At 39.9% G+C, this 20,106-nt stretch overlaps 1 protein-coding gene across 3 annotated transcripts in view; it reads left to right on the plus strand.

Moving 5' to 3' along the window:
* cpne7 (copine VII) overlaps positions 1–20,106 on the plus strand; it is a 38,108-nt gene that overhangs the window by 12,181 nt on the left and 5,821 nt on the right. For all 3 annotated transcript variants that reach the window (XM_074665980.1, XM_074665981.1, XM_074665982.1), the window contains exons 5-15: positions 327–401; positions 4,447–4,530; positions 4,616–4,705; positions 4,958–5,056; positions 5,193–5,279; positions 5,507–5,566; positions 6,400–6,533; positions 15,333–15,387; positions 18,231–18,282; positions 18,682–18,815; positions 19,802–20,038. In XM_074665980.1, the coding sequence (XP_074522081.1) occupies positions 327–401; positions 4,447–4,530; positions 4,616–4,705; positions 4,958–5,056; positions 5,193–5,279; positions 5,507–5,566; positions 6,400–6,533; positions 15,333–15,387; positions 18,231–18,282; positions 18,682–18,815; positions 19,802–20,038 (1,107 nt within the window). The remainder of the gene's footprint in view (positions 1–326; positions 402–4,446; positions 4,531–4,615; positions 4,706–4,957; positions 5,057–5,192; positions 5,280–5,506; positions 5,567–6,399; positions 6,534–15,332; positions 15,388–18,230; positions 18,283–18,681; positions 18,816–19,801; positions 20,039–20,106) is intronic.

Raw genomic sequence — 20,106 nt, forward strand, 5'->3', positions numbered from 1 at the left:
GACTAGCAGGCAGAAAGGTTTGTTTGACTTTGAATAAAACTTGCTCTGTTAATTGCTTTTGTTGACTGTAAGTCTTGAATAGAGATACATGACAGATAAAGGCTGATGTTTGTGTAAAGAGTTTTCTTGAATCTTTTTTGGGAGAGGGAGTATCAATGTCAAAGTGACAGCTCTTCTATTTTCTTACCCCTGGGCATTTATGAAATTTAAAAGGACAGTACTACTGCATGTGAGGGAGTATCTGTAAATAATGTAATGTAGTGACAACCTAAGTATACTTCACCATGTCAGAATATTAACGCCAAAATATTCCCATTATCTTTCAGGTTCATGCTGAAGAAATATCTGGGAACAACGGATATTTGGAGCTCTCCTTCTGTGCCAAGAAGCTCGATGATAAGGTGAGGGAAGGACATGGTTCTGACTGAAATCGAAACATGTTTCATGACATGTCTTACATACATTTTAATAGGCAGGGATAGTAGCAGAAGTCATGTGATTCTTTTGATACTGCAGTGCAAGCTCAAATCTTAAACAGCCTGTAATGCAATACCTTTGTGAGTGAGTCATTCTTAGTTCAGTAATGAATCAGTATTTAATTCCATCTTTAGGCAAGGGATTGATAAACCACGTGAAATCTCATCTGCAATACTTCCGTGTTCCTGTATTTAAAAGCTGATTGTTTATTTTCTGAGCACACTCCTGTCAGTATGTGACAGTGGATAACATCTTGCATTATGTGGATGAATTCATGCGGTCCCTTTAAGACTGGACATCACTGACCTTAGCTGCTCCTGTTCTCAAAGTTTGCCAAAGGCATATTTCAATCAAAAAGACAGCTGGAGCTTTCATCCAATTACAACAATGATGAGCTGAACTCACTCATAGTCTGCATCAGGATGCTCCACTCACAGGCTGACCTTGATTCTCACATTTTCTACATCCCATATACTTATTTTTTGAAGCTGAATTTGGCACCTACACCTGCTTTGAAGAGGGAAATGAACCTGGTTCTTACAAGAGAGCAATAAAAAAAAATCTTCATTTTATTTGCATCATCACCCAGCCTGTGATACTTGCTTCACATGTCCAGTCTGCTATGGAAGAAGAACTCTGCTATGAAAACCACAGCGTATCTCTTTGGCTGTTTTTCAAACTCACATGATGGCTGCTGAGATGTATTCACATTCAAATTTAGGATGTGTAAGATGTGAATATTTTAAAATCATGAGCCACTGGGACACAAAAATCACAGAGAGCTATTGTATAGAGATGGGCGAGTTGTAGATGTGTGAGACTGCTGTGGTTCAACTAGGGAACAAGTTTTCATCAGTCACTCAATTCATCAAGTGATTCTTATTTATACAACACCAATTCATGACTAATGTTATTTCAAGATGCTTCACAATGGGAGCAGGTTTGGGCTGTAAACTATGTTATATTATTAACAAAGACCCAACCCCAAGACAAGATACAATCCAGTCCCATCTTATGGAAAAGACTACGTTTGATCTTATTTTAACTGGGGATGTTTTAAACTGCTTTTTTTCAGACCGATATCAGTACGAGTGCTCCCTCTTGAGTACTTTCCAATACTGAGTACCAATACCACAAGTAATTTTTGATACATAAAATTTTAGTGTGACAGCTCATTTTGAGGAAAGGCAGCACAGTCACTCTGCCATTAAGTCGGAAATAAAACACAAACAACTCTGAGTTTACGATTTTCTTTCAACAAATCAACAACAGTAAAAACATAAAACTGACAACTGTTAGAGTTTCAGTTGTTTTTTTGTTTTGATAAACTAAAGTGAAAAATAAAATAGTTTAAACGTTAACTCTCCCATGGTTCATCAATATTATCTGAGCAGGACCTGATGCAAATTTGTTGTGGTGTCAAACCGTTCACGGGTTATTGGCAAGGAGGACTTAACGTAAGATTTTTTTGCCTTGCGAATCAGCTGCTGGTATCAGAGGCCTTTGCGAGTACTGATACCTTGAAATAGTGTGTGCGTGTGTGTGTTTGAGGACAGTGCTGAAGCTCTGCTGACTGATAAGATTCATTTGTTACCTGTGGATCACTGGTAGAGGAGGTTATTTCTCATTGAGAAAGTCTTACATCTCGGTTTCTGCTGGTTACATACCAAAGTGTCCTTTGACAGATACCAAACCGTAAACTGCCCTTTCTCTCTTCACGTTATTTTAGCCTCTGTTATGAATGTGATGAACATAATTGGTGAACATGTTGTGAAATGTTCAAGCCCTAAGGAGATGGTGGATGTAAACCCACTATTCCCTCTACTTTCACCTTGGTTTTGGTATCGAAGTTTAGCTAACTTAGCTATTAGTTGCTAAATACTAATTTACATGGTAATGTTTGATTTCTGCCGAACCAAACTTTAGATAAAAAAATCTGTCTCCTTTGGTTAGTTTTATTTAAAGCTCTAATTGGTTCATTCATGTTAACAAATGTTTTTTATGTAAGGCAAATTGTCGATGTTAAAGCAACTTTTACGCTCACATCATACCTGAAACTTGTTCAATACTCTTATCAAATTTCCCATGATAATTAGATTCCATCAGCAATCAGGTGTTTTACATGCTAATACATTTTGTCTACAATGTTAATTAGCTGCGATGAATCTCTTGGGTGTAATAACATATCTCTCACACACACACACATAGAGGATGAATGAAGCAGCAAGCAGTGTGTAATTGGCCTCGCCTCTGATATATCACCTCTTAACCTTCTGCAAATATTGAAGGATCCCAGTATGCTTGCTAATGAACAGGAGAATTAACCATGATACACCACAAATTGCGGTAAATGGTGATGATTAACATTGGAGTTATTGTTAGCCCAGGATTAAATTTTGACATGTGTGTCTGATCAATCCACGCCATTAATGCCCCTGGTTAGTGGTTGCCATAGCAGCAAAGAGAGGATGCTACAGCTCTTTTACTTGCATCCCTCAGGAGATATCTGACTAATGTGGCGGGAAATGCAGAATTAACTATCCCACTCAGCGTGCAGAAGCCCCCTACTCACACAATCAAACACACAGAGACAAACACACACACACACACAGTAATTATTTGATTTCCTCCCTGAGGAATCAATTGACGTAAATAACCAGTGTAACTGCGCTCTCAGACGCATGTTGGCTTCTCAAAGCACACAAGATCATCTAAGGCTATCACAAACAACCCTGAAGGAGTCAAAACCATGAGCAATACTCCTGTTTAGCAGAGTTTATACAAAGAAAAGCAGACACAGCACTGCTGGTTTGATTCTGTGGCATGTCTGTAATAATAACAAACCATTACGTGGTTATTTTGGATGACCTTTTGCACACAGGAAGTAATGCAGTGCGAAAGAAGGTGCAAATTCTCTGCTGGCTTCTGAACGGATATTTCTGAAATAAGTCAATCAGCTGTGTTGGTGTTTAAAAAAAAGACAGGGATCAATTTAAGGCATTAAAAAGATACAGATGGAAAAAGTGCCAACTCTCTTGAGACTATAATTAAAAAGTGCATTTTCTTTAATCAATCTTTTTTCACTTCATTGATGATGACTTCTCTAACAGAGCCCTCACACTGTGCTGTAAATGTTATGCCTTCTCCTCTCTGACCTTAAATCACAGCGACAATTACCCCTGCCTCTCCAATCAGCTATGATTAATCAGAGTCAGTGGCTACTGAAATTAATTTCACTGTCCTAAATTACCCAAAAAAATATTAAACACTGAGCACTGCACAGATTAGACTTATGCTGTTTTTTCTCTTCAGCTTTCATCAGTGGTGCACGATGGTGCAGTGGTTAACACTGTTCCTTCGCAGCAATGAGATCCCATTTCTGGCTGTGAAGGAGACATTGTGTGTGGAGCTTGCATGTTTTAACCAAGCGTGTGTTCTCTCTGGCTTCCAAAAACATACTTGTCAGGTTAATTGGTTACTTAGGTTAATTGGTTAGTCCTGTGATAGTCTGTCAGCCTGCCCAGAGTAGTTTATGCCTCTTGCCAAAATAACAGTTGGGGAAGGCTCCAGCCCCCACCCCCCTGTAACTCTAAATGGGAAAAGTGGAACAGGTAATGGAGGGATAGACACTTATCACAATCCTGCGCCAAATACCAGCATCCTTATAAACTGCCTGCTAAGAATACTACAAATCAAATATCCAATAAGAAATATGTATAAATATAGAAATATTTCAAAAAGTGCTGAAACATGTCAAGGTCTTGTCTCACCTTGTTGAGATAATATTTTGCATAACCACCATAGACTGTATAATCAATAACCACGTTGTATTTAATTATGACTTGATTAATTTGACAGAATGTTTTGGAAAGAAACCAAAAGTTATCAGATAAATTTTGGGTCTTTTATACAGATATTTATTTTATAATCATTGAGCCATTGGTGTAAATATTCTGTTTCTCACCCCAGGATCTCTTCAGTAAGTCAGACCCATTTTTGGAAATTTACCGAATCAATGACGATGAAACCGAACAGCTTGTTCACAGGACTGAGGTAAATATAACCACATCTCCTCTCTTTCAACAACATCTGTTTCCATCTCTATGCTTCAAACAACATTTTTTTCCTTTGCAAACAGGTGATTAAAAACAACCTGAATCCTGTGTGGGAGCCTTTCAAAGTGTCTCTCATATCGCTGTGCAGCTGTGATGAAGACCGGAAGCTCAAGGTAAGAGGTGACGTTTACTCCAAGGCTGTAAGAGCAAAAGATATCAGTGATTCAGAAACAGGACAGCCCATTCCTCTCAGCTCGACTAAAAAGTTAGGGCTGGATGTGAAGGCATTTTAAAATACCCTGATCTGAAGTATAAAAGGGACATGAAATGACATGAATCAACAACCACGTACTACAGGAACAACACATGTTAGAAGACCTGCTGAGAAAAGGTAGAATAAACAGTGTTTTGTTTGTATGCAACAGTGCCTAGTGTGGGATTACGACTCAAGGGGGAAGCACGACTTCATCGGCGAGTTCTACGCCACTTTCAGGGAAATGCAGAAAATTTCCAGTGGAAATAAGGTCAGTAAATGAAGAGGGGGAGAAGAAAGAAACCAGGAGGGTTATCTCAGTGACAATTATTCTTCTCATTTTATTCTCCTGAATCCATCACAAAAACGTTTCTTTTTGTCTCTGCCTTGAACTCATTTTCTGTCAGGTGACGTGGGATTGTGTGAATCCTAAGTACAAACAAAAGAAGAGAAACTATAAAAATTCAGGAGTTGTCATCCTCAGTGACCTTAAGGTAGGAATCTGTGCAGAAGATGCTAATTATGTATAAATAAATGACAGTCTTCTCATTTTACATCTTAATGAGAACATTTTTTGCCTATTTAAACCAGGGTATTACACTTTTTTAAGCCTTTACAGTTAACAGTTTTGTTGATTTAATGATATTTTAATGAACGGATACATCCATAAACATTGCTTAATATACTCTCTCCCACTGCATTTTTTTGTCTTCTCTTGCAGCTCCACAGAGTGTACTCCTTCTTAGATTACATCATGGGAGGATGCCAGATCCACTTCACGGTAAGCTGAGCAGACTGCTTTTAATGCTGCTTCACTCTTATACCCCTGTGAATTACCTTATACCATTATTAATATAAGAACTGCCTCTGTGTGTGTGTGTGTGTGTGTGTGTGTGTGTGTGTGTGTGTGTGTGTAAATAATAAACCTTCCGTAGAGAGAACTTACAGCATGCAGAGTTGTTTATTCAAACAAGAAGCTTAAATCAATAATAAGGCACTTTATTGATTATTGTAATCTCATGATCTTGTTTTACGTTGAGTAACACAGGTTTTTTTTAACCAGTGCTCAAGAACAAGTATCACTTCAGTGGGTTTTAAATACATTTAATCAAGGGAAGGATCTGGATATTATTATTCCCCCTTTTTTGAAAGTACTGCACGATCCTTTTATCCCTGAAACTTCCCTAACACTGTCTGTATTCACAGTTGGTTTTCTTGTTGTTGTGGGCAGCTGGATGAAACACATTCCAGCCTCCTTTAACTCTTGCCCTTTGGTTTGCTCTCACTGCTCGCTCTCATTCTGTGGCTGGATTATTACTGAAGCAGTGAATATTAATTGTGAGGACCGCTGTGGTGGATACAGTCCCTCCCTTGTGAAAATTGCTTGGATCTGCAGTGTATGGAAGCTGTGGCTGCTCAATCCACTGCGTGTGGGTGTAAAAAGTACAAATTTTTACCACTGATAAGATAATTTATGCTGCCATTTGGCTTATTTTGGGCTTGCTCGCTCAGTATGATATAATATCCAGCCAACTAGAAGTCTGTTAAAAAGTGAAGAAGCAGAGCACTAAAAGCTTGTGTCAGATTGTTTATTTTCTAACTCCTCTCCACCAGGTTGCCATCGACTTCACAGCATCTAATGGAGACCCCAGGAACAGCTGCTCTTTGCACTACATAAACCCTTACCAGCCCAATGAGTACCTGAAGGCTCTGATCGCAGTGGGAGAGATCTGTCAGGACTATGATAGGTTTGTCAGTCTTTTGTTTCTCTCCAAAGGCTCTTTGGGGCCTGGGAGGGATTGTCCGTGTCCCCTGCAGTAGAGAAGAGCTCCAAAGTGCCTCTTACTTGCTGTTTCAGTGGGATGTCTCACTCTAAAATGAGCCACTCCATCTTTACCACAGTGCAAAGGATTGTAAAAGGAATCATGAAGCACTGGAACAGGATTGCAAGCTCAATCCAGTGGGTTATTACATTTCTACTCACCAGTTTGTTAGAAATAATGGGGCTGAACTGTTGACCACTAGCTCTTCTCTCTCTGATTTAATTCCTCTCTGAAACACATTTTGAATTTTAAATTTTCCCCTAGATGAGAAACAAGCCTCGCCTCGTCAACAAAGCAGCCAGTCAGCTCGCTGCACATATGCATGCTTGTTTTTTGTCCACATCATGTTTAAATTTGCAAATCAATTTAAATTTGCTTTAAGCTAAGTGATGCCAAAGAAAGTGTTTGTACCTGCAAAAACTAGAGCAAACAAATTAGGCCTCAATTGGCATTACTTATGCATGAGGCTAATCTAGGACTGAAGCTGGTAGCTTGTAGAAGCAGTCGTCAAGGACACTGGCAGAAAATCCTAGTCTAGTCTTTCAAATTTTTAAGTATCCGTTAAGTTCCTGGTTTTGACAGTACATCAGAGAGATGACATGTTGACCTTTACATCAGCCACAGGCGTTTAAATCCTGTGCAGGCTTCAGATTTGTTGCTGACAGAGTTTTGGCAGAGATTTCAGAACCAACAGTTTGGGAAATGATGGATATGATTTGATAATTACAGTTTCCTGCGCTCATTAATGCAAATTTTTAATCATGCTTGACTTACCTGCATAAGCTGCCTTCACACACCACACCACACCAATGTGTGTGTGTGTGTGAGTGTGTGTGTGTGTGTGTGTGTGTGTGTGTGTGTGTGTGTGTGTGTGTGTGTGTGTGTGTGTGTGTGTGTGTGTGTGTGTGTGTGTAGATTTCTGGTAAAGGATAAAAAGGGGACCTGTGTGCCTCTCTAAACTACTGATGCTCTTGAGGGTAGCTTAAATTACTGGGAAGTATGAGGTGACTGCTGAGTTTGTATGATGATGTAGAATAAATTCAGAGACAGGAAATGGAAAGTCTCAGTTTTCAACATATGCCAAAAGGAAAAAATAAATGCCTGCCCACACTCTTTAGTATAAGCTTGTGTGTTTGTACAGTGCTGACAGTCCTGTATGTACCTCATAGCCTCTTTGTTCACAATGCTATCTGCTTTTGCTTTCTCCTGTGGATAGCTCAACAGTTCAGTTTCCTTTCAGCATCTGCTGCCGCCACAGGTCCTCCTCCTTGGCTTGCTTAGGCTCATTACCCTGAACGAAAGAGGAACACATGCAGAGATCTGGGCTGACACCAGCAAAGCAGCCACTTCAATAAGAAGTGGGAGGCTCTGTGGCTGTAGAAATAACAGAGTGGTTTGGAATCAGATGTTAAGACAGAGGAGATGCAGGGTAAAACCTGTTCAAGGAATCATTACAGGCACCGAAACCATCTGAATGCCTAAGATGTTGATACAAATGGATACCATGTTATCAGAAGTTGGCCTCAGGGGACCACTTTTGTTTAAGATCCTGACAGGCTAATTGAGAAAAAATATTAAATAATTTTCAAAATGTTCCAAATACTATTAAAAATCACAAGCAGGCCTGCAGGTATGCTCTGATTAAAGGGAGGCTATTTATAACGTGATATATTTCACAGAAAGACCCTCTCATCCGTCAAAACTAAACCAGAGGAGGATTAACACTTCTGATTTATGCAGATCCTCCTATTCAGTATCAGGGGAGCACTGTCTGGCTAATTATAGCATCTTGGAGATAGCAATGACACACAAAAAACTCGCCTGAGATCCAGCATGTCATCCTCGTAGCTCTACCATTTCGGTCATTTTGTTTACATAGATACCCTGGAGCGTCATACATGAAAACATACCTCTGAGTGGGCAGCCCTTTCCTCTTAAGCTGGAGTCATTAGCTAGGTGTAACATGTGGGCAAGCAAACCTTTTAGCCTTTAGTGAATATAGGTGATGTGGGATTTTCGAGTCCTTGCAGAGGAGTGCATTATGGAGCTGGAGTGACGAGCTTTTGTCTGTGTGGGCAGAGGCTCGTTTACTTTGCTGAGAGGGCTATTACAGCGGGCACATTTCCCCACGGCTCCTCACACTGGCAGACAAATAGAGGGAAACAAAGACCGACATACACTTTATGGCAAGATGGAATGATGAAAATGAGTAGGAAGTCGCCTTGTCTATCCTCTTGGCTCAGCAAAAGTGGCTTTGTCATCCATTTCAAAACACGTATAGATTGTGCATATAGAAATCTTTTCTGTCTAGCTCCATGAATAAATTTTTAATGTATGGGTATCAATTTGCCCAGATGTTCCTCTTTAGTCATAAACACACATGTTTATATAAAGCCTATACCCACAGTCTAGTAAAGAGATTGCTTGGGTGATTTTTTTCTTTAAGCAAAAGAAAGTTTCGCTTAGACTCTTGATATGCTGATGAAAACATAGACTTTAATTAGGAGGAAACTCAGGAATCAATGGAGGATTAAACAAGCCCACCACATTGCGTCCTACTGCTCAGGTAGCTTCAGAACCACCTAACAGTTTTCAGCAGGAACCTGGTGTTATTTATCCTCCCTTAAGCCTTGTTTCCACCAAGGGGTTCAGTTTGGTTCATCTCAGCACAGCACTCACTTTACGGCATTTCCACTGACTAATACTGATACAGATCCCCAAATAACCGGGACGAGCTGCCCTACTTTTTGGGACCCTTCCATATGGGTGCCGGTCCAAACTGATCTGATCCCAGAGGGTGGAGGTACAATACTACAGTTCGATGATTAGTCCAAAGAATCGTCAGTTACCGTGCGACAGCAGCTGTATTTCTTCTCGTGGCACACAGACTTCTCTGAAACAAAGCTTGCAACAAAGAACAAGATGCCAGTCAAAAAGATGGCGAATTGCTGGATGCCTCTAACTCTTTGTTTACTGTGTCTCTTTTTTTTTTTTCTTTGGAAATATTTGTGGGGTATTCTGTGTCGCACTGCTGTGGTGCTATGCTGTTATTTAACAAAGCGGCAACCTCCAGTCTAAGAATATGGAACAATTCAGAAGTGCTAAAATCTGCTGTTAATCAAGTCCGCTTGAGGAAGTACTGGAAGTCACGTATACACCATTCCAAAAAAAGCAGTTTCAAAGCTGAAATTAACGTATTTACAGCCTTGTTCAAAAAACCTCTCCTGTCTTAATCACTAACTTTACTGTAGGCACACACTGTACGAGGGTGAATTTTTTTCTAGCTCAGCAGTTCAGAGGATATCTGGATCGCAAGCTTGTCCAATCAGAGGCACGCTCAGGTCACGTGACTGACAGGTGCCCTATAGCTGTACCTGAAGCCTGAAGCCCTACAGATATGGACGCGATAGCCGATGTACATCATTTTTCGTTTCAGAAACAGACAGGTGACATCAGGGAGACTATCTCCATGTTTTATACAGTCTGTGTATTTAACTAATGCGGCTTAAATGCCAATCCATAGCAAACCATACTGATCTTAACCGGACTGCTTGGTGGCAATGGGGCTTTAGAGGAGACCCACCGTGTTGAAGGCCTCAGATCAGGAGTGCCCAACCCTTTTCAAACCAAGATCTATGTTTTAAGTTGTCAGTGTGTCGAGGTCTACTACAGCTATATAAAACACTTAAAGGTTCTGGTCTGCAGTATTAGCCTTTCTCAATATTTATAATACACACAACAGAAACAGAATCAAACCACATCGAGGTCAAGTACGGAGTTTTAGGCAAAAAAAGTGTCTGCCTTAGAAGGATCTTTGGCACTGGAAGGAGGTAGCTAATTTCACAAGCAGGGCAGTAAGAGCAGGCAGAGGCAAGCCACAAGGTGCTCATTGACTTCATTGATTATCATATGAGCAAAGGCAGCCTTGCACAAATAGATCCATTTGACTATCATCTAACTTCATCTACATCTAACTTACCATTTAGCTCACACACCTTCTGGCTATGTAGAGCTGTTTTGGCTTGGAAGTGTGTTTCACAGTGTTTGTGCTCCGTCTTCAAATGCTTCTGCAAGTCCCCCTTCTTCAGGCCATGCTTGCCTTGTAGGTGAGGAAGATGGGCTGTGCATTCAAGAAAATGCTCCCTGCCTTTTTGTGCTGCGAAAGGAAGGCGGGCTCACTAAATGATGGGCAGCTGTCACCTTCCAATCACACCAATCTCTCACCAGGTTGAGTCTGAGTTGCTAGGTAACATACCCATAGTGCCGTCCTATCGCAAGAGGTAGCCCGTAAACTATGATGTATTAGAGTTAGGTTTGTTTTTTTCTGTGATGTGTTCAGGTGTATAAGGATAGGCTTGGAACAAACAGGCGCAAATACATCAAATGATGCCACATTAGTGGATCGGGAAAAAGATTTTACAGCATTTCATGTTTGCCGAGGTATCAGTCCAATATCCGCAGGTCAATAGTGATCGACTGGTTGAGCACCACTGCCTTACATAAATCGAAGAAGCGAGCAATATAGAGTCTTTGGAGTCAGTGATAACATTTAAGACCTTCAAGTTTCATGCTAGGTTTGATTTAGAGACTGGACCACACAACCTTTGCACAGAAGTAACAACTTTTGAGGCAGCTGCCAAATACTTGAGTCCACCCTGCATCTCTTTGTCGTCACTTACTCGCTCCTCCCAGTTGCCAATTTTACCCATTGTCCCTTCTTCTCAGTAAAGGTAAAAACAGGCCCAAACATAATCTTAATCAAGCCTTTCCACAATGTTAGCTGGCAAAACCCACATGATGCTAAAAACCACAGTTTATTTCTCTGATTATTCTTCCTCACTGAGTTGGAAAGGTCACAGAAGTGGGAGTTAGGCCTGATTTAAATGGAAAGTGGTTATTTTGATGAATATTGGAATAGAAATGTGAGCTGAAAACATCCAAATGTTGAAGGTGAGTTTAAGCAAAGGCATGGTTTTATTCTGTTATCAGCTGCCCAAACACACTGCTGATTTAATGCATTTAATACATCTTGAACAATGTTACTGGAGTGTTTTTCTATCTGGACACAGAACAGCACATTATCCAGGACATGTGGAGAGGCTGCATCACAGAGAATAAGAGCTGGACTCATTCAAATGTTTATCTTTTTTTTTTTTTTCTTGGAACAGAGAATAATGGTTGTAACTAAATATGAGCTCAAATTCTCCAGAGCCTGCAGGCTGCTTCTGTTGCCATTTGCAGCTGCGGTAAATACAATACTGCAAGGTTATGGGAACAGATACACATAATCATTTCTTCCCTTAAGGTGCTTTGAGGAGGAGGAAAATAATATCTCTGATTAAAAAAGAATTCTCTCTTTGCTTTAATGTTTCAATATTGCCCATGCTTTCAAAACATTTGTTATTATTATAGTTGGGCAACAAATTTTTCAAAGCGAGGTTTCATGCCATTTATTTCATACTCAGGAGAGAGTAAAAATCATCACACTGTCAGCATTTATACAAGTCCACACCCATCAGAGGTAATTAAACACTTCTGATGGCTCTGAAAGGCTGCCTCAAAGCCATATTAGCTTCATGGGTGGACAAACAACTCCCCAGTCTCCACTTGTCAACACAGCAAATAAATCAACACTTACTGTGCAGCAAACACTGATGTGAGACCTTTGATACACCCACTCCATAACCACAGGAGAAGACTTAAACACATTGTTTCAAATGTTTGTGCACCTATACAGAAATAAATCATTTGAGCTGGAGATGTTGTATGCAGCAGGCTTTGGAACAGAGAATTTGTGGTTGTTTTGGCGGTGATAAAGGCATGTAGAGTAAATGTTCTGATAAGGGAGGCAGCCATTAGAGTCAGCAAACAATCACTGATGCATCTGAAAGCAAGCTGTGGGAGCTCTTATCCTGAACGCCACAAAGTCCAGCGTGCTAAAGCACACACAGGGTGTTATCTGTACAATGTGTATCTAGGAAGCAGTATATGACATTGAACTTCATGGACTTATATAAGTACTCTGGGAATTTTAATCTTCACAACCTCGTTCAAAGGCCCTGTGAGGACCATGTGATTGTAGTCCAGAATTTTGAGCAAGATTATCAGCGCTAAAATGGGCGCTTTCTAAACTTTATTTCTCAGTTTGCCTGTCCAGATCGCCAAGGACGAGATTTATTTAAGGCATGTGGAAGTCCCTTTGACAACACCACCCTGGCTGAAGTTTAGGGAGATCTGAAGAGAGATCTGTGATTTTTCTCTGCTGAAAAAGATTTCTTGGATTGATTTTGCAGTAATGCTGGACTCTGGATCTGAACTGTCAAAAAGAAAAAGGACATGAGAAAAGCAAAAAAAAGAAAGCTTAATGGGAGAGTGATAGAGCATGGGCTGAGGGCTAAAATACAGGCTTAACTGTTTGTGATAATGTTCATTCTGACCTACATGAAGCAGTTGTTCTGCAGTGGTCTGTTCAAATGTTGCGAGTCTGTCAATAAAAGACTGGTTATGTTTACTGATTAGATTCATCTTGTCTTCTAAGTAATCTTAACTCTTATATTGTTCTTTTTAAAGACAAAAAAGGTATTTTTTTAACCTTGACATGTTTCGACATGCAACCTGCCGTCTTCTTCAGAAGCTGTCATCCAGACAGCTGTGTGGTGTCTTTTTGTCTGCTGTTTCCGGTAGTAGCTGGCGGGACAGATTGATCACGTGGTCTGTCCCGCCAACTACGCCCCCCGTTGCCTGACGGCCTATGGAGAAGTGTGTCCCAGGTGTGCGAGAGCTGGAAGGCTCCTTCATCCCTGTTGATGGTGTCTTTTCCCCGTTTCCTGATCTCTATTGATTCTTTAATCCATCTTTTGTATTTGTTGTTTCCTGACCTGATTATTGTAGATTTGGTTATGTTTGCTCTGCTTGGTGAGGTTGGAGTTGGTAGATGAGCACTGGTAGGACATAATGAGGTAACTCATTACAGACACCTCTCAGGGCTTAGGGCTGTGAGTAGCACTAAATATAGCTGACTACCAAACCATAGTTCGAACTGAATTTGCAAGGTTTGCTTGATGCCAAACAACAGCGCTTTGTTACTATAGATAAACACATTACTTTTACCTGGGAAAACACTAACTTTTCTGGCTAGTCCTCTGGGCCCCTTTAAATAAATAGATGCTGTCTTTTAACCAAGACTTTATTTCTTTCTTCACCGTTTTTCTCCCGCTATTCAAGTTGTGCCAAAACTTAACCAAACAGTGAAAGTCGAACATAAATCCTGAGTTCATTAATTTAACCATGAATAACTGTCCAGTAGTGTTCTGCCTGTGACTGATGGCTTATTGATTATTGCATGCCTGAAAGGTCAGTTTATACCAAGGACTATGACCATGTTCACATAGCCGGTTGTTTGGGAAGCCACATATATTTTTATATGTTTATGCCTGTCGTTCTTATGAAACCACAGTTTAAGTCATGGTAAACCCTGTTTTCTGAAAACTCCAGCCAAAGTGGAGATTTTGGAAAACTGTGGTTTCGCGGTTGTGTAGATGCCAGTAAACAGAGTTTTTAGTTCTCAGTTGTCACAGCTGAATAATAGGTGTTTATCCTAATTGGATGCAATGGGTTTGACATCTAAAAAAACACTGCCAAATAAGGGTTTGACATGCTTCGAGCTGCACTCATCGGCAGATTAACCCAGTGTGTGTGGATGAAAGTATTCTTAAAAACGAATAAGGAGGCGATATTTGTTTCTAAGAATACCTGGCTATGTGTGTACAAGGTCTGAGACTTAACAAACACCAAAAGTGTTCACGGACTGTAAAGGCAAAATACTCTCTACTGACTGGCTAAAGAATGGGTCATAAACCCCATCCCCTTCATGTAAACAGATATTACAAAGAAGCATTTCAAACTTGGTTTCTATAGTAAGAGCTAGTTTCTAACAAGCTTATCTAAATGTTGTTTTCCTGAGGAAAGCTATTTAAATGACCTAAAACTAAATTGGGTGATCAGATGTTTGCATCAAGGTTGTAAAGACTGTTAAATCTGCAACATTCCACTCTATCAACACCTCAGCTTGTGTAATTAGTTGTAATTTAGCAGTCTGTCCTACTCTTGTAATGCTGCTGTGCTGGACCTGGTTGTGTTTACTTCATTAGTCACATATGTTGGAGTCAACTCATAGCTGTTATTGGTTATATTTTTTGAATAACCTGCAGCTTCTCTTTGAAGTAAATTACCACATAACTGTTTTCCCTCAATCTAATTTTTTTTTTTTTCACTTAACACTGAACCACTTTTGTTGTCACATACTGCCTTTACTATGGATGCTAGGTTTTTGATCCATTGAAGGAACTTTTAGGGGCTCAAGTTTTATGTTCAGATATAAAAAGCAGAGAGTACATACAGTGTAGTGTTTTATGTGGTAAAAAATGAGCGGTTACGGTTACAGTCTTTGTCTTGCTTTGCCTGTGACAGAGACAGCTCAATCCAGCGTGTATTGAGAAGAGAAGCTCTTTGAACAGGTGCAAACACTGGCTGCAGGGACTGTAAGCAGATTTCAAATTGTAATTCAGGCTTTTAACATTTATGAAATGCAAACAAGCTGGGGGGTTTGCCCTTGAAACACGGATGGACGGCAAAACCATCAATATTGATCACTCTCAAATGCTGTCCAAGATTAAACTGCTGTTGCTGTTAATGTCCAACTGATTCATTTGTTTATCTTTTCAGTGACAAAAGATTTTCAGCTTTGGGATTTGGTGCCAGAATTCCTCCAAATTATGAGGTGAGTGTCTTTGTTCTTATCACTTTTCTGCTTGTGTTTTTTGTCGGAACATTAAAGACATTATTATGCGTAATGTATATTCATGTGCTCTTATCAGATCCTGGTGTTTCCCAGCACCCTGAGATTTCACACTGAGTATGCTGATTCCCATTACCTGTTTGATGACATAATTTGTCAGTTCGTCAAAATTTCACATTTAAAAGTAATTACTGAGTTTATTTTTATTCATAAGCCCCGTGTCCTAAGACATCAACTTGTCTTGAGAAAATAACATGTTCCAATTACATAAAAAAAGCCTGCAGTATTGAGACTCCATTTGCATACGAATTCATGATTTTTAGAGCATTTGTTTAAGCAAATTGGACTTAGAGACCCAAAAGCCTTAAGTGATTCTGAATAGTGCCCTTGGGAGATGTCTGGCATGTGAGGAATGAGTGTACATGCACACACACACACACACACACACACACACACACACACACACACACACACACACACGCACGCAGCCTGTGTTTGATGCAAAATTTCACTTTGTGAAAATGAAACACTGATGATTGTTATTTCAGCCTTAAAAAAAATCTCAGTTAATACCAACTATTAATTTCTGAATTCAGCATGAGACAGATAATAATGACTCTGAGTCATGGTAATAATGAACCAGCCAAAGGGCGAACAGATATTCAGCTGTGTAAAGTGATGGAAAGTCCCAGCTCTGGGCAATTAACTATACATGATACGCTGTTTTAGCCCCTGTGAGGAGTTTGACTGGTCATGGAACAAACTGGAATTAACAGCAATGTCTCTCTATGACCAGCAAAAGCAAGCAACAAGATAAACATTTCTATAGAGGGATTATCAGTCTGAGCATGCATGTTGACCGAGAAGCAGCGTTTAATTCCATTCATTCAGATGATTAAGTGTTTTACACTAAATTCAACCTGTTATCAGCATAAAAATATACGGTTGTTCTGTGGTCAGTTTCTGGAAACGATACTATACAACAGAGACAGCGTCTATTAAGTTCTGACCGTCACAGAGCAACAGGTGTTTTGGAGTTTATAGGGACCATGCTAACTGGTGACTCTCAGCCGACAGTATCAATGATTAACTGCGGAGAGTCACCAGTTAACAGGGTCACATTTTACACTGAAACACCAGCGACATCTGCGAGTAAATAACTCTGGACGTAGTTTTCTGGTTCTTTTATTTTGAACCAGGTCTCGGACTCAGCAGTCTGTGTGCTGTTTTTGGTCTTGGAGAGTTTCTGATTAATTGACACATGTTTACGTCCTGGTATGTCACAGTTTGGTAAGTGTCCATGGATAATGCAGTCATGAGCATTGAGTGACAGTTGTGTGTTTAACTTGTTCTCTTGGTACACGCCTGATTCCTCTGCTAAAACCGTCTGTCCACCTGATCTCTTCTGTCCACTCACTGCTATTTCGCAAACCAGGGAGCTGTTTACCATGTGTAAAAGAGATGATATTTGGTTTAAAAATGCGCTTTTTGATGGTAAACTCATCCATGTCAGCTGAGAAACCATTAGTGTATCTGCACCCAAGTTGCATGCCCATCCAGCGTTGTGGATAAACAAATAATCCCTCTATACTATAATTTTTAATGCCTGTAAAATATTTTCAGGGTTGGTGGCAGACAAGACAATTCACTGAACAACAAACACATTTTTTAAAATGATTTTTACTTTTTTCACAGCAAAGATTCACAGTTAATGATACATTTTAACATCAAAAGAAAGCAGGATGAGATTTTTAGAGGGCTTAAAATCATCTTACAAATGTACAGAGACAGATAAAAACTCACCAAAAATGTTAAATTTCTTCACAGGAGCCTTGTTTTCTTCCTTTTTTTTTTTTTTTTACTGAATCTATTCATTGAATCTGTCTCTATTTGCTTCCAAGCAGCCTCTGGTGTAGCCTCAATGCATTCAGAAGTGCTATGGAATTCATCTGGTGATAGCAAGGTGTTCAAAGATGTTGTTCCTATTTATACAAACTCTGATGACCAACAATAGCAGCCTTTTCCCTGATCTATCTGGAGTCCAGAGGTAGTTACATTACATTGTGATGTGCAAACTGAATGAACTCTGGCAATTCTTTCAGGCCATCAGAAAGTATGTGACAGGCTTCCAACTTAAACCCTTCATTATACCTCCTCATAAGACACCTCCTTGTATCCGATCTTGTCCAGTGGCTCGCAACCTGATTTGTTGGCAATTATTCATGATGCTCCAAAGTTGGTATTTTTTTAATGCCGCCTCATCAACCCAAAAGATTACTAATCACACTGGGTAACAGGTATGACTAAAAAAACATTACGCTTCAGAAAGACACTCTGTGGTAAAGTCACAGGAAAAGGACGGGTGTGACTGATAACATTATAGATGCTTCAACAAGCTAACCAGCCTGAACAAGACCCAAGCCTCACAACTGAAATAAAGACAGCCATTACTAATGTTATTTATCACACATGAGTTTTTCCTGTCAGATCACATCCAGAGGTCTGCTGTGAAAGAAGCTGTTCGATTCATTATGAGGCTAAGTCTCTTTTTCCACACTCATATCAATCAGCCTGTTAGAAAGAAATGACTTTAAAAAGTAGCCAGCTGGCTTGTTATGCTGAGAGCAAAGAGCCTCAGTAAAGGGACTGTGTTTTATTGATTTTACTGCTTATGATGTTGGCATATTTCGTCCCACTTCTTAACAGTAAATCCCGTCTTGCTGAAATCACTGTCAGTGAGCACATGCTTTTAATGACCTCTGAGTAGAGACGGTGTATCTCTTTAACAAACTTCAGTATTCTACCATTTTTTTCTTCATCTGCAGGTGTCTCATGACTTTGCCATTAATTTTAACCCAGAAGATGATGAATGTGAAGGTGAGGAGAGCCTTTCTACACCAGTTACACTCCAAAAGAGTGTCTCTCTTTGCTGATGATACTCAAATTAATATTTGTATTCTGATGATACTGCAGAAAAAAAGTAATGATTTCAGTAATCATGCTCCTCTTTACAAGATCAGGGATGGTTCATAACTGCTGTTAATCTTTGTTGATTAGTTGTGTGATCCACATTAATAAAAACACCTAACTCTAAAACTTTGCTTCTTTTAGATTAGTTAACTTGTTGGTATATGTAACATGTTCAGGCAAATAAAGATGTTTTTAATTTTTAAATGGATGCTGTAAATGATTCATACCACTGTTACTCTTGGCTTGTCCACTGATAAGTGTGGTTTTGATGTGTCCCTCATTTGTCTCCCTGCTGTCTTTGATCAGAGATCCAAGGAGTGGTCGAGGCATACCAGAACTGCCTTCCTAAGATCCAGCTGTATGGCCCAACAAATGTTTCTCCCATAATTAACAGGATAGCTAAACTGGCAGCAGGCGATGGCAACATAAAAGATGCTTCTGTAAGTGTCCCTTTATACTCTATAAAAATATATATATATGGCTGTAATATGAGCTTTGTTGTTTTGCCTCCCACTGAGTTCCCAGGGTGAGTAGCCTCTAGTTCACTTAATGTTTACAGCGTTGATGCCCTGCAGCACAGAAGGAGAAACGGACTCTTAAAAGTATTCTTCCGATCATAGAGTCCAGTCAAAAACTCAATGTTATTGGTGTTTTTTGGCCCTCTATCCAGTTCACTGGCTGTTTTTATTTTCAAAGTTACCCAATGAACAGCACTCAAAGTGCCTGATAGAGTTACTGTGCTTAATACCGTTCCTTAATTTCCCTCTGGGAGTTAAGCTATTATCTGTTTTCTCCCTCAGATTACCCGCGGCTGCACAGACATAGTGTTCTAAACTATTAGACTTCTGTTACTGTGCTGACCTTCATCTCATTATTCACTCCTCAGTGTTATTTCTCTTTTGATCAGTAAATGAGCTGCTGTAAACAAACAGGCTTTCAGGGCACACATAACTCACTCACTGAGGACATCCAGTAAAACAGCAGCAGTCAGTGAACCAACAAAGGAACCTTTATGCCTCTTCTGTGAACTATCAAAAAAAAAAATGCAATATATTGTTTCTTGTTAATATTCTTTCACTGTACTAATCGTATTATACTGATCAGTGGACACATGAAACTAATTTCACACACACATGCATGCATGCTCATAATCTGTCTTTCCTGAGGTTTGTGTTCTTGTATCTCTCTGTTTCCTTTTTCTCCTCTTCTGGACTTGTTTCCTGTGTAACACTTAAGCAAAGTGCCATACACATTTACACTTATCTGCTGAGCAGAGGCTGTGAAATTAACCAAGACAGCATGAAAAGCCTACTTCAGACCACAATACATGCTGAGAGGTGTCCTTGCTCAAAACCACACGTAGCTGTTAAAATGGGTTAATGTTCACATGGATTTATTCACACTGAGAGCTCTTATCTTTTTCCAGCGCTACCACATCCTGCTCATCCTCACTGATGGTGTAGTTACAGACATGGCAGACACACGTGAAGCCATTGTTCGGGCCTCCTACCAGCCTCTTTCCATAATAATTGTTGGTGTGGGCAATGCAGACTTCACAGACATGCAGATTTTGGATGGTGATGACGGAGTCCTACGCTCACCCAAGGGCGAGCCAGTCCTCAGGGACATCGTGCAATTTGTGCCCTTCAGAGACTTCAAAACGGTCAGTTTGTTTCATCCCTTTGTTCATGCTTATCTTTTGACTTCAAGTTTCTTTTGAAATCCCACTCC

The sequence above is a fragment of the Halichoeres trimaculatus genome, unplaced genomic scaffold (assembly GCF_033239565.1).
Source record: "Halichoeres trimaculatus isolate MK-OKI-2021-1 unplaced genomic scaffold, fHalTri1.1 fHalTri1_scaffold_3, whole genome shotgun sequence".
NCBI lineage: Eukaryota > Metazoa > Chordata > Actinopteri > Labriformes > Labridae > Halichoeres > Halichoeres trimaculatus.